We start from the raw sequence: 15,470 nt of genomic DNA, 5'->3' as shown, positions 1-15,470 counted from the left end.
GTAATCTAGAAGATGGGGTGACGGACGCTGCACTACATGTCCTCCAGCTCAAGCAGGCGGCTTATAGGGCCCTCGTTACGGAGGCGGCCAGGGGCCTTAGTAGAGAGCAACAGGGGCGACTGTATGATGTGGGTGATAAGGCTGGTAAACTGATAGCGTGGTTGGATAAAAAGGAAAGAGCGAATCGTGTGGTCCCGCTGATTGAGAAAACGAATGGTGTGTGTGTAACTGAGCCAGAAGAAATTGTCTCCTGTTTCGCGGAGTATTTCCGCGAGGTGTATTCCCCGGTCTCTTCTTGCTCGGAAGAGGATTCCCGTGCCCTGCTCAGGGATATCGCGCTGCCTTCCCTGTCCGGGGAGGACAGGGTGTCGCTGGACGCCGCTCCCACCTCCGACGAAATCGCCCTCGCCATACGCTCGGTCGCTTCTGGCAAGGCCATGGGCCCGAACGGTATCCCTATCGAGCTGTATAAGCTGCGACCGGATGCATTGGCGCCTCACCTCCGCGCAATGTTCCTCGCGGCCCACTCGTTGGGCTCCCTCCCGCCTGACCAGCGTCTGGCTACAATCGTGGTGATCCATAAGGAGGGGAGACCTCGGGATCGGGTTACTTCTTATCGGCCTATCTCACTACTGAATGCGGAGCCCAAAATTCTCGCTAAGGTACTCGCCAATCGGCTGGTGGGTGTGGTGGGAGATCTGGTTCATCAGGACCAGTCTGGCTTTATTCCCCATCGCAATACAGCCCTTAATCTGCGGCGTTTGCATGGGGTGCTTGCGCGCGTCCCATTTATACGGGAACCGGCCATTTTGGCGTCCTTAGACGCCACCATGGCGTTTGACACGCTTGAGTGGCCATACATCTGGGCGATGCTCGCGAAGTTCGGATTTGGCCCAGGATTCATCAGTTGGGTCAAATTGTTGTATGCGGGCCCAATGGCGCAGGTGGTCGTGAACGGAAGAGTATCGGCCCCGTTTGAGCTGGGCCGGGGCACGCGACAGGGCTGTCCCTTGTCGCCGCTTCTTTTTGCGCTTGCCTTGGAGCCCCTGGCGGAGTGGCTGCGGTGGGAGCCTTCCATCCGTGGTCTCCGTTGGACCCCCGAGTATTAGGACCGCGTATCCCTATACGCTGATGACATCCTTCTGTACCTAGCCTCCCCACGTAAATCACTTATAGTACTAGTTGATGTTTTACACTCGTTTGGTCGTAACTCCGGTCTCGTCATCAACTGGGCTAAATCGTGTGTGTATGTTCTCTCTGGGGAGGCTCCTATTCTCCCGCGGGGCTGTCCGATCCAGATCGCCCCGCAGGGATTTCGGTACTTGGGTGTCTTCATTACTCTGGACCCGGAGGCCCGGTATGAACGGAATCTGCTTCCCCCCCTCCAGCGTCTGCGGGTAGATGTCGCATGCTGGCGGCGCCTGCCGCTTTCGCCGCTCGGCCGGGTGGCATTGTTCAAGATGATGTCTCTGCCGCGTTTTCTGTACGCTTTGCAGAACACTATGGACTTGGTCCCGGCGCGCTACTTCCGTGAGGTGGAGAGTCTGCAACGCCGCCTGTTCTGGGACGGGAGGCCGCGCATTGCTCTGGCTAAGCTGACGCTCCCATGGTTTGACGAGGGGATTGCCCTCCCGGATATTAAACGGTACTATTGGGCCTCCCAGCTCGCCGCCATTAACCATGGCCTCTTCGGGCCCGCCTTAAACCCGGCATTTGAAATGGACAAGATGCTCCTGCCAGGTGGCGACTACAATCGAGCGCTCTACTCTAGCGCGCCCGACGCTCGTCTGACGGGCCCCACGCGTGTCATGGTGCAAGTCTGGCACGCGGCCAATGCAGCTATGGGGTGGAAGGACCGTTTGACCCGGGCATCACCACTATACGCGTCTGAGCGGTTAGGTTCCCTGTGGACCTCTAAGGGCTTCGAGAAGTGGGACATAATAGGTATCAGTAAAGTTGGGGATCTTTGGACGAGGGGAGGATTTAAAACGTTCGATATGCTACAGACGGAGTTTCAGTTGCAGGGCAGTGAATACTTTCGGTATTTGCAGGTCCGTCATGCGCTGGGCTCCGTCTTCTCGGACGTTGCCTCCATCCCGGAATATTCCCCCCTGGAGGATAGAATGCTGGATGGGCACGTCCCGGACAGCACGATCTCACTTATATACAAAAAGCTCATAAACGACCGCTCGGGCCTGTTGACTGCCCTCCGTGCGGCTTGGGTTGCCGACGGGCTGGAGTTGGACGACGAGGACTGGACCTCCGCGGTGGCCTCCCCGAAGGAGGTGGCCATACCGGCTCGCCTTCGCTTCGTCCAGCTCAAGATACTCCACCGGGTCTACATGACGGGGCCAAAGCTTCTGCGTATGGGCTATGCTGGAGATGGGTTGTGTAAGCGTGGGTGTGGTGCTTTGGGGACCTTTATGCATATTTTGTGGGAGTGCCCGGAGGTAGAGGGGTTCTGGCGTGGTGTACATGAGGTGCTGCGACTGGTTACACATGTGGCGTTGTTGCCTGAAGCGAGGAGATGCCTGTTGAATGTGTGGGAACCGACTGATTACTCGGCGCCGCAGACGTGGTGGGTGACTCTGGGATATATGATAGCCAAGCGTGATATTGCTCAACTGTGGGGATCCCAGAGGCCCCCGACGGTCTCGGCCTGGAAAGAACACATGGACTGGTGCATGTTTCGCGAAAAGGTGGTGTATGTGGCGAGGGGTAAGCCTGGGACATGGGTGAAAGTATGGGGCCCCTGGAACGCCTACCGAGGGGGTATCTGCGCACCACCGCTGCTGCCTGATGCCTCGCCAGCCCCATCCCCTTAGCCGACTCATTCCTCCGCTGCCGGGCATTGGGTTCCCCCAGTCCTCGCTCTGTTCACTTCCCCCTCCTCACACTTCTGTGTATAGTTGGGATCCCCCCTCTAGGGGAGCACGTGCTGCTATTTTTGATTGTGGGTTGCCTTGTGGGTGTGGTTTTAATTTTTGTTGTTCTTAATTTAAAATGAAACCGCATACTGGGGCCTGGATGATGTGGCTTTGACATTGTTACCTACGGAGAAATGCTCCTCCTGTAATACCACGTGTTCCATAAATGTATGTCGTATGTTCCTACCATTGCTAGCGGCCGGCCGGAAGGTTGTGGGCCCATACTTTTAAGACCTGTAATAAACGGTTTCAAAAAAAAAAAAAAAAAAAAAAAGAATGTCATGTGACAGAATACTGAAGGTTACAATATTGTTTGTTGAGGGGTAATATATATATATATATTTTTTATTGTATATAACATTGCATATAATATTGTTTACTTTACTTTAATATATAAACTGCATATAGTTTTTTAAAATTAATGTATAAGTTATATGATTTGTGGGTGTTAGTATTATAATCTAATGTGTGTATGCTTTGCATTTAATGTTTTTGAAATGTAATCAGTAATTTTTAATTTCGAAGTGGGTTGCTTTTTTATTTTTAAATATTTTTCTGTGTTCATTTACTAATTAATTGGTAATGATGTAAATTATTTCATTGATTATTTGAATTATTTGAGTAGGAGTTGTAATTTTTAAAGTGTAATTTAATTATTTTAAAAAATTAATTAAAGTTTAATTTATTAGTGGATTGTTGGTTTGTACGAGATTAGATGGAGAAGTTATTTTAAATAGTCATGACTGTTTTATATTAAATTTGTATGTTATGTTATTTAAGTGGTGATTAATTATGGTAATTATTGAAGTATTCCTCATTATGATTATTATTTATTTTAAATGTTTGGTATAGTTTGTGACTTAATTTTGTATTTACATTTTCTTCAGTTTAGTAGTGTTTAATTTAGTAAAGAGTTTTAGGATTGTACGAGATTAGGGTCAGAAGTTATTGAAAATATTAATTGCTGTTTTTATAAACAACGTTTTAGTTTAATCAAGAGGTTAGTTGGTAGCTGTAAATTATTCTGATTTGTTATGCTAAATATTTGTTTTTTAATTAAATGTTAATTAGCTGGTCAGTATATTTAATTCTACATTTTTAAAAACAAGTTTTATGTATATTTGTTTTAATTTTATTCAGATAGGTTTTAATAACTGATTTGACATTATTAATTTTGAGTTTATAATGTTTTTGTTTTTAGCTTGTTTTTATTTTGGTTAGTAGTGAAATGTATTTATTTAAAACATTCATTTGTTTTATATTTATTTAAATCATTTTTGTATAATGAAATGTGTTCTTTTACATTAGATTTAAAATAGTTTGTTTTACAATGCATATATTATGTAATTTAAATATGTTTAAATTTTACTTAGCTATGTATATACATGTTTTTTTTTTTAAGTTCAGTAATTGAGATGGTATCATTTACCCCACCATAGTCCAACACTTTACATATTATTGCATAGATAGGAGTTGGGACATTAAATCTAACATCTCAAAGTCCAATACTTTCTCTACTGATTCAAATCTAACCTGAAGTGAGAATAATAATAAGCTTGACCTCTCTAATGTTAAACACTTTCCCTACTGTGCTTAGATTGGAGTGGTAGTAGTAAATCTACGCTTTCCAAAGTTCTACACTTTCCCTGCTTTTGCTTAAATTAAAGTTAGAATCCTAAATCTAGCTACTTCAAAGACCAACACTTTTGCTAGTGTGCAAGTGCTATTGCTTTGTTTAATGTTTAAATCATTTATAAAAATAAAACAAATTCTATTTAAATTTTTTTTTTTAATTCATTTTTTTTGTTTACTTTGACATGTTTTTGTTATTGTTAATATTTATAATGCAATTAATTTTCACAACTGCTTGAATATTGTTTTTATGTTGAAAGAATATCAGTATATATTTATCTTTAATTAACATATCTGAAAGAGACACGTTAGTGATAGATTCCTTACATTAGAGAATATTCACCAGGCGTCAGTCTGGATCCGGAAACTTTTCTGCTTAGCAGTACCCCTGCGCACCAGTAGGTGGTGCCGTGCGGCTCCGCGCCCGTCACTGGCGTTGTACGCGCTTGGATGACGTCACGGAGGCTACTAAGGCGCCACCCATGCGCGCAGACGTTAGTTCTTTCTTTTTCCGCGCCGAAAGCGCAGATCTGGATTGAGCATGTACCCCGTTCAATTTTTGACAACTTTTTTGAGACTTTTATCTCCTTCTATTGTCTCCTGGTGCACGTAGGGATGCCCGGCTATAAGTCATGTGGGTCGTGACGCCGAAATATGTCGGCGACGGACCCCATTATGTCTGCCTCTATTGCCTAGAGACCGACCATGACTCCCGGGATTGTCGGGACTGCTGTGCCATGGCCCCGAAGGCCTTGCGGGAGCGGCGCCGGAAGTTGCTGGAGGTCTGGCTCTCCTCTCACCGCCCCTCCGGGTCTAGGGGACGTTCGCGGGAACGGAGCCGTCGCTCCTCGGACTCTTAAGCCTTCTCCTCCTAGTAAGCGACGCCATAAGAAGTCGTCGAAAAAGCGTGTTTGCTCTCTGACGTCCCCCCCCGGAGGCGGATGAGGGGGACAGAGTCCCGCGGCCTACCCGCTCTTTCCGGGTCCGTAGGCAACTCCCGAACAGATGCAAGAGTTTCTTGCTGCCATGGACCGCCTGTTTAGGCCTGCAGGCCCCGCGGTTCTGTGTCCAGATCCTGTTGACCCAGTGGCACCCTGTCTGGCGCCGGCCCCGGAGCCACTGGATCCAAAGCCCGCGGCTCTGGCCCCGGCACCAAAAGGTGCAGCACCGCTGGCTCCGCCACAGGCGCCACACTGGGTGCCGTTTATCCCGCCCCTGCCCCGGTTCTCGGACCATTTAGTTTCGTCCTGGGATCCTCATTGGGATGCGGTTCCGGTTCGGCCCTGGCCGGCGCCGCTCCCGCCACCGCTGGCCCCCTCTCTGGCTCTGGTCCTGCCACCGCTGCTGGCTCCTTCTACCCCGGAGCCGGATGAGGACTGGAACGGCTCCGAGGACCCCCTCGCGTGGCAGTGTGACTCCGAGCAGGATTGGGTGGATGATCTTCAAGATGCGGGTGAACTTGGTGTGTCTTCTGACCCGGGGTTTGCCTCCCCTCCGCCTACTATGGAGGAGGGCGCCTCCTACACTATGGTGCTGCGTCGAGCTGTGGAGGCTCTCCATCTCGACCTCCTTATGGTGGCCCTTAAGACCAACCTCCTTACAGAGGTGCTCCAGACGGCGTCTACGTCGTCAGAACTGCTGCTCCATTTCAATGAGGCCCTTACCGAAGTCCTCTTGGGCACTTAGTTGCGGCCGGCCTGGGGGGCACCGGTGGATAGGAACATCGCTAGGCGTCATCGCCCGGCACCTGGTGACCCTGCCTTCTTGACCACTCACCCCACGACTGAGAGCCTGGTCATTCAGGCCTCGACGTCGCAGAGTGCCTTTCCCATGGCTCCGCCGGATAAGGATTCTAAGAAGCTGGACCAATATGGCAAGAGGTTGTTCTCCTCGGCCAGCTTTGGGTTGCGGTCAGTTAATACCACCTGCCTGTTGGGCCGTTACTCCCACGCCGTGTGGGATACGGTAGCAGAGGTCCTGCCTCAGTGTTCTGAAGAGGTCCAGGCCGTCCTTTCCCAAGCGATTGCGGAGGGCAAGGATGTGGCGAAGTTTGCAATCAGGTGTGGTCTGGACACTGCCGATTCCTTGGGCAGGGCGATTTGCACGACTGGCGTTGCGGCGTCATGCCTGGTTGCGGTCTACCGGGTTCTCGCTTGATGACCAGAGCTCGCTCATGGACATGCCCTTTGATGGCTTTCGCCTCTTTGGCGACAAGGCGGACAGTGCCCTGGAGCGCTTTAAGGACTCACGGGCCACGGCTAAGTCTTTGGGTCTTTCCACTAAGAGCCCTGCCACGCCTGGGTTTCGTTCCTGTCGTGGCCAGGGTAAAGGCGCCCAGACGCGCGCCTCTGCAAAGCCTGTGCAGAACCTGCCTCAGCGTGGCCGCGGATGTGGCTTCCGCAGGGGTGGTTCTGGTAACCAGCGGGCAGGGCAATCCACCTCCGCACCTGCTGCTTCCACCTCTAAGCCTTCCTAATCCGAGCATCGGGGGGCACCCCACGCCGGTAGGAGGCAGGGTCCATCACCACCTCCACCATCTGCCAAGGTTACTCGCTCCCCTTTCTGTCCTCCCCTCCAGCCATGCCACCTCGGTACCACTGCATGTCGGGGGATCTTTTGGCTCTTCTCCGTCAGGAAGTCACGGCCCTCCTGGCCAAGGGGGCCATCGAGTACGTTCCCGATCAGGAAGTAGGGAGTGGTTGCTATTCCCACTACTTTCTGGTCCCCAAGAAGGACAAGGAGGACCTGCGTCCCATCTTGGACCTCCGGGATGTCAATCGCTTCCTCCGGAAGGAGAAGTTCAAGATGCGGACTCTGGCTCAGGTCCTGTCTGCCCTGGAGACTGGATGGTAGCGTTGGACTTGCGTGACGCTTATTTTCACATTCCCATCCTGCCGGCCCACTGGCGTTACCTGCGGTTCACGGTAGGCCAGGAGCATTTTCAGTTTGCCGTGCTCCCCTTCGGCCTTACCAGCGCCCCTCGGGTGTTCACGAAAGTGATGGCGGTCGTCGCAGCTCATCTGCGTAGGTCAGGGGTGTCAGTCTTCCCCTATCTCGATGACTGGCTGTTGAAGGCGGGCTCGCCCCAGGCAGTTGTCTCTCACCTCCAGACTACGGCCGACCTCCAGCATCTGCTGGGGTTCTCCATCAATGTGCCGAAGTCGCACCTGAGTCCCTCTCAGAAGCTCCCTTTCATCGGAGTGGTTCTGGATTCGACGCTGTTTCGGTTTTATCCTCCCGAACAGCGAGTCCAGGATATTCAGGCTATGGTTCCGCTCTTTCAGCCTCTATCCCGGATTTCAGTCAGGATGACCCTCCGGCTTCTGGGCCTGATGGCCTTCTGCATCCTGCTGGTGCCGCATGCCAGATGGCATATGCGGGCTCTGCAGTGGGGCCTGAAGTTACAGTGGGCACAGCATCAGGGCAACCTGTCCGATCTCGTCCAGATCTCGGAGGGCGCTGCACGACAGTTGCAGTGGCGGCTCACGGATCGCAATTGGGTCAGTGGCAGATCCCTCTCCCTTCCCCAACCGGAGCACACAGTAGTGACGGATGCGTCCCTCCTGGGTTGGGGTGGCCACATGGGAGAGGCGGAGATCACTGGCCTCTGGTCTCTGGCGGAGTCCCGGCTCCATTTCAACCTTCTGGAGCTGCGGGCGATCCGGCTTGCACTGAAGGCATTCCTTCCCTCTGTCCGGGAAAGTGTAGTGCAGGTGTTCACGGACAACACCACCGCCATGTGGTTATTGCAACAAACAGGGCGAGGTGGGGTCGTGAACCCTATGTCAGGAGGCTCTGCGCCTCTGGACATGGCTGGGACATTAAGGCATTACCTTGGTGGTCCAACACCTGGCAGGTTCTCTGAACGCCAGGGCAGACGAACTCCGCCGCCGGTGCATGGTGGATCACGAGTGGCATCTGAACTTGGAGGTGGCGCAAGGTCTCTTTCTGCGATGGGGAGAGCCTTGGTTAGATCTATTCGCCACTGAAGAGAACGCGCAATGTCACCAGTTCGGCGCGTTGGAATTTTGTTCGCACTTGCTCGAAGACGCTTTTCGTTTCGAGTGGAGCTGCGGTCTGTTGTACGCCTTTCCGCCTATACCACTTCTGCCCAGAGTGCTGAAGAAGATCAGGCGCAACCAGGCCCAAGTTATTCTTGTGGCTCCGGACTGGGCTTGAAGAGTATGGTAATCCGAGCTACTCAGTATGAGCATCGATCCCCCGGTCCGTCTGCCTCTTCGGGAGGATCTTCTGTCGCAGCAGCAGGGGACGGTCCTCCACCTGAACCTGTCCAGCCTCCACCTCGATGCTTGGAGATTGAACGGCGACAGTTGACACCTTTCGATCTTCCTCCCGTAGTCTGTGATGTCATCCTGGCAGCCAGGCGTTTTCACTAAAACGGTGTACGCCTGTAGGTGGAACAGATTTGTGACATGGTGCACAGCTAAGACTGTGAATCCCCTTTCTGCCCCTCTTTCTGAGGTTCTTCTGTTCCTTCTCTCTTTGGCCCAGCAGGGCTCTGCTCTGGGCACTGTTAAAGGTTATATTTCGGCCATCTCTGCCTTTCTACGGCTTCCAGATCAGCCTTCTCTTTTTAAGTCCCCGGTTGTTAACCGTTTTCTTTTGGGCATTACGCATACGTTTCCACCTGTGCCCTTCATAATGCCTCAGTGGGACTTGAATCTTGTCTTGACTTTTCTGATGTGCACTCCCTTTGAGCCCCTTCATAACTGTCCCTTGCATCTTCTTACTCTCAAGACGGCTTTCCTGGTAGCTATCACCTCTGCCAGGAGAGTGAGTGAGCTCCAGGCTCTTTCTTCCAAACCTTTCCTTTCTGTTCATCCGGACAAGGTGGTTCTGAGGACACGTCCTTCTTTCTTACCAAAGGTTGTCACGCCCTTACACATCGGGCAGACCATCACTTTGCCCACCTTTTTTCCGTCTCCACATCCTCCAAGGGAAGAGGAGCGGCTCCACCGTCTGGACCCAAAATGTGTGCTTGCATTCTATCTGCAGTGTACACAGCAGTTCTGGGTGGATGATCAGCTCTATGTTGGCTACGTGGGCGCCAAAAGAGGTCGGGCGGTGCACAAACGGACCATCTCCCGGTGGGTCGTTCTGTGCATCAAAGCCTGTTACTCCTTGGCCAAGAAGGAGCCTCCTGTGGGACTGCGTGCCCATACGACCAGGGCATCTGCAGGCTCTACTGCCTTGGGACGCAGTGTCCCCTTGCAGGATATTTGTCAGGCAGCTACGTGGGCCTCGCTGCACACGTTTATCAAGCACTACTGCCTCGATAGTCCGGTCCAGAGAGACGGCTTCTTTGGCCGTTCTGTGCTCCGTGACTTTCTGGTGTAATCTTGTTCGCAGACCCACCACCGGGGTTGGTATTGCTGGGGTATCTATTCTAATGTAAGGAATCTATCTCTAATGTGTCTCTTTCAGATGCACAAGTTACTACTTGTGTAACGATATATCTGTAAGTGACATTAGTTAGTGATAGATTCCTTACCGACCCACCCATCCTCCCCGTTCTGCGAACTGATTACTAGGGTTAAGGTCATCCCCTTTTAGGGCCCTAGTTTTATGCACCAATGTCAGTTTCTCGCATGGCTCTGCGTTTCGGCGAGGAAAGTTGTGTACAGAACTGACGTCAGCGTGCACGGGTGGCGCCTAAGTAGCCTCCATGACGTCATGCCAGCGTGCACGATGCCAGTGACGGGCGCAGAGCCGCACGGTGCCACCTACTGGTGCGCAGGGGTACTTCTAAGCAGAAAACTTTCCGGATTCACACTGACGCCTGGGGAATATTCTAAGGTAAGGAATCTATCACTAACTAATGTCTCTTACAGATATATCGTTACAGAAGTAGTAACTTGTGCATTAATTCCTACGTCACTGGCATGACATGTGTTGTAACTTTACTTAACACTTGCCCTGCCGTCCCTCCTTATGTCTACCCTCCGTATCTGAGAGAAGCCTGGCTATGACGTTTCTTCACCCTCTACCCTTGTGGAGAGGATGCAGTCTTAGGGCTAGAGCTGCCGACTTTGGAGCTGGGGCACCAAGGTTTGAGACTCTGGGTCGACGACTCATCCTGTGATTCTGGGAAAATCAAGTGATCTCCCCGTGCCTACCAAAACAAGCATTTGCAATGCAATAGGTCTCGCATTTACGCGAGTTTAAGCTATTGGCATTGTAAATGACACTGCCTTTTATTTATGTTTTAAAAAACAAAAATAATAGGCATTGTCATTTACAATGCCAATAGCTTAAACTTGCGTAAATGTGAGACCTATTGCATTGCAAATGCTTGTTTAACGTACTGTCCCCCGACCCGTTCCTCCATTGCCCCCCATCCCATGTGATCTTACTTTTTAAAAAATTTATATTGTTTTAAACGTTCTTCTGAGATTGGTAAATAGAAATAAATTAGAGCAGTGGTTCCCAAACTTTTCACTCCTGAGGACCCCCATTGAGTCACTACTAGAAGCTGGGGACCCCCAAGAAATTTGTGAAATGTAAATGTCAAACATCAAAGCTGTAATTCGAAAAAAATAAACACACACATGTGCACATCAAGACTAGACTTGAATTACAAAATAGTTTAGTATTTTTATATTAAACAAATTTGCAAAAATCGAAAAATCTTGATGGGAAGGTTGGTGCTGCATCTCGCAACCAACTTTTGATAGCTTAGTTTTATTTTGCGGCCTGAGGCTCCTACTCCTGCCAAGGCTGGACTGGAAACCTAAAGCTGCTCTGGTAAATGTTGTCAAACCAGTCCCCATATAGTGCGCACCAAGTGCAGTGAATGAGCCTGACCACTACAAAGGGGTTTTTGGGGGGCTCTCCCCAAGAAAATATGGGGGGAAATAGTGCATTTTACAACACATTTGTCATTATATATTGAATTGTATTAGCTTTTAAAGCATAGTAAATGATGACTTTACTATGCACCAGGATACAACAATCTTTTGGCAATCTTGAATGCTGGAAAATCTTCAATGATTCCCTCACTACTACCCTCCAACAGTGCCTCTCATCTCTCCATAGCCCCAATGTCACATTTATTTAATTTATTTTATAGCACCTCCCATACCACTGGAGAGTACCAGAGCACTTTACATCACACACATAGAGAGACATAAAAATCATACATGTGTAAATCAGTGGATAGAAAATGTTACATAAGGCAAAGGGGACTACAATTCACTTGTCATCCATACTGGTAGGCATTTTTTAAGAGTGCTTTGTCTAGAGAGGCACAAACTCAGGATTCAGAACATAACATAGGGATTAGCGTTGCCTTTTATAATAATGATTTATTTCTACCCAAACAAACCTTTTTAGCAGCATCAGAATAATGTAAGACTGGGAAAAAGCATAACTCACTAACTTGTACCATGCAATTTGCATGCAGCTCTTTGATAGCATTTAATAGCTCACTCTGTTAGATTACGATTGGAACTTGTGAACTGCATAATAACAAAAGAATCTCTATGGCAAAGACAGGAACCCACAGAGCTATGCACAAAACAAAAAACTGCTTTTTAAGAAATGCATGATAGACATTCTTCGCAGCAGGCATATTAACCATCTGCGCTTCCTTAGATGAGTCAAAGCTGCCACTGGACAAAACCCCCATCTCTCTCCAGCAGGTACATTCATCACCGGAGTTATCTTGACACTTTTATTGCTGCCCAAAAACTGCTGATTATAGAAGTAACTTTGAAGTGCTTTTAAAACTGCTGCCTGCGGACCCCCTGGGAATGTGTCACGGACCCCTGGGGGTCCACGGACCCCAGTTTGGGAACCAATGAATTAGAGAAAAAAGATTAGATCTGCTGTCTTTGCCAGTGCTGGTTGGATACAGTGGAGGAAAAAGTACTTTTTCAAGCGTACAATTGCAGGTTTTTTCAGAGCAGCTATATAGCTACGGTTTCAGGGAAGATAGTCCGAGAAGAAAGGATAGGCAGACATTAACTTCTGCAGAGAATTACCAGAAGAAATTAACTGGAAAAACAGAAGGAAGGCAAGAAAATCATTCAGGTCATACAGTATTTGTAAATCTTGCTAGGACTTTGGTCACTACATCAAGACCCTTTCAGTTTGGTTTTACTGGGATTTCTTCTGTGCAGAACTCTTAGCCATATGATTGGGGAGCATTCTTATGTAATGTCATGTCCTAGTTCGACATCGTGTAGTCTAACCATTACAGGGAGATGGACTGCTGAAGAACCTTGCAGTTTTCACCCTTTATCACCAGTGGCCACTCAAGAGGTATATGTTCCAGTTAGATTGCCTGGAATGCAAAGGATTCCTGACAAGTGGGGCCCTGAGGTGCCAAAAAGCAGCGGGTCTGTGGAACTCCTTGCCTCAGTCAATGTGCACCTAAAGAATAGCAGGTGGATCTAAAATACTTTTCGGTATTTTGGTATTTTCGAGGCATGTTTATTTCTATTGTTTAATAATGTTACGTAACATTAATTTATGTAAATGCACATATTACCGAATCAGATGGCCAGGAGTGTCCTGGTTAGTGTTTTGTGTCTCAACATTGTACTGTTCATCAGTTATTGAGGTATTCTGCTATATTGCCATTTAACAAACATCTGTTTGTGCATTTTCTTTTTGCTGTGCAGAAGAGGAGAGAAGATGAGTCGGATAGCAAGAGAAGAAAAGAGGGCTCGAACCTGGTGATTCCATTTCTTCCCTCTGCTGATAACTCCAACCTATCTGCAGATGGAGATGACTCTTTCATCAGTGTGGATTCTGCAATGCCCAGCCCGTTTAGCGAGGTGAGATGTTCTCTCCCTTCCAGTCTGTAAGTTAATGTTTGACTGGGTGGGATTCATTTACTGATGTTTTGGGTTGTATTTTCATTACAATAATTGAATTGTTTCTAAGATTCTGGGACCTGCAGTGAGATATAGTTTTGCAACTTGAATCTTTTGTGGTTTCTCGTGTATTGGAGGTACTTGCAGTGACTACTTTTGAGCTGTAAATTGCAATTTGAGCAGTAACTGGGAATTACAAGCCATTCTGATTCATAAATGTTGTGAAATATTTTTCACAAATACAATAATTGTTCAAGAGCAATCAGAATAGTTTTTTAAATTGTGCTGTATAGTCCACAATTACAGGGCTCAATCGCTTTACTTTTTAATGTTATATTGGATCTAGTATTGATGCCCAGCTGTGTTTGACTTCAGCTGCCGCTGCTGGACTGGACTGTGCGAGACATATAGAGCTGAGCAGATTTCTGCTAGAGATTTTACCAAAATAACCTTAACTTATTGGAGTAAACCTAATCTGTGAACGAGCTGATGTTCTTTCTTGAATATCCCTTCAAGATCTCCATCAACAGCGAGGTGCATATGGGATCCATTGCACCAGATGAAAGTAGCAGTGACATGCTGGTCATTGTAGATGATCCGGCATCTTCAGCACCACAGTCCAGGGCTACCAACTCCCCAGCTTCCATCACAGGCTCTGTCTCAGACACTATCAATGGTGAGAAAATTGTTTTATCAGTGAAACCTTGTGGCTTGTGAATAACATGTGTGGCTTGTAGTTTTGAAACTTGTGGGTTTGTAAAGTGAAGTATTTTTTAGTTCCTTAATGTTTTTTTTAAGAATATTCAAACACTTATGACTACCAAATGAATATCCCAATTTCCCATTGCCAAAATTGTAACTTATGGAGACAAACCATCTGCGTGTGTCTCTCAGTTTACAGGTTTAATGCAACCACATTAGGTTCAGTTAATGTGATCAACATTTTCATTACATTTTATTTCTAAGTACTTTCCCCGTTACATTTTCCAAATACCAGTAGTTTTCCAATATTCTTTTACATCAGTTCCATGACTTTGGCAAGAAACTACCGGAGACTTTTGCTGTGAGGTAAAAAAAAAAGTTGGCCTCATGTGGTAAAACATTTGTACTGATTAGTGCTAAAAACAATTGATGTCCAGATATGCAATTTGTCATAAGTTGTTTTCATGTTCTCCATTCCTCGTTAAGGATAACCTTGTAACAATGTAAGTGCCAGTGGTTGAGTTATGTGGTGATCAGTTACACAGGCAATATGGCTTAAATGTGTGAAACTGTTTCAGATATGAGTATGTACATCATTTTACTTCATAATGTTTCCTTCAGGGTCAGTTCCTCCTGGGCATCAACTGATGCTGGACAAATTCTTTGCTTTTTGCCCAGCCAGTGCTAGATGGGGCAGCAGCAAAAAAAACACAGTGGATCATTAAGGACATCACTCCTGAAAGTGATCGAACTGCTCCATAAGAGATTCAGAGCTTCTCTAGTATTAGATCTTCGTAGAGTCACATGCTTGAATCCTTCCCTGTGGTCCGACTAGAAATCCTTGGTGTTCTAACGCATCAATGAACTGTATTACCATGATGATAGGCAATATAATATGTTTGATCTCTTGGAGACTTCTAACCGCAGATTTCTTACCTTAGAATATTTCCTAGACATCAGGGAGTATCTGAAATTTTCGAGCAGCACCCCTGTGTGCCGGTAGGCGTCATCGTTTGTCTTAGCATTGGTATCTCCTGCATCGGAAGTGACATGCGTGAAACTTATGTAGGCACCACTCCAGCAGGCTGATGTCAATTCTTTTCTTTCCGCGCCGATTAGCGCTGACTGGGAAGTGCTACACCTCAGTCCCTTTTTGGCAGCTTTTTTCTCCAACTTTTTGTCAACACTTTTTAAAGAATTTATTCTCCTGGTGTGACAAAGATGTCCCCTAAGAAGCCTGTGGGTTTCAAGCCATGTGGTGCATGTGACACAGATGTCTGTGACAGACCTACACCCAGTTTGTCTTGTGGTGCTTGGAGTGGGACCACTACTCCAAGATATGCAAGGACTTCCGCACCATGGGACCCGA

The 15,470-nt window shown here is 48.0% G+C and overlaps 1 protein-coding gene across 2 annotated transcripts in view; it reads left to right on the top strand.

Annotated features, from left to right (window-relative positions):
* The window catches only part of INO80 (INO80 complex ATPase subunit), a 670,892-nt gene that overhangs the window by 558,222 nt on the left and 97,200 nt on the right, over positions 1-15,470 (top strand). For both annotated transcript variants that reach the window (XM_085626921.1, XM_085626922.1), the window contains exons 33-34: positions 13,205-13,360; positions 13,916-14,075. In XM_085626921.1, the coding sequence (XP_085483047.1) occupies positions 13,205-13,360; positions 13,916-14,075 (316 nt within the window). The remainder of the gene's footprint in view (positions 1-13,204; positions 13,361-13,915; positions 14,076-15,470) is intronic.

Source organism: Triturus cristatus, chromosome 9, assembly GCF_964204655.1.
Source record: "Triturus cristatus chromosome 9, aTriCri1.1, whole genome shotgun sequence".
NCBI lineage: Eukaryota > Metazoa > Chordata > Amphibia > Caudata > Salamandridae > Triturus > Triturus cristatus.
This window is presented reverse-complemented; position numbering and strand designations above follow the sequence as displayed.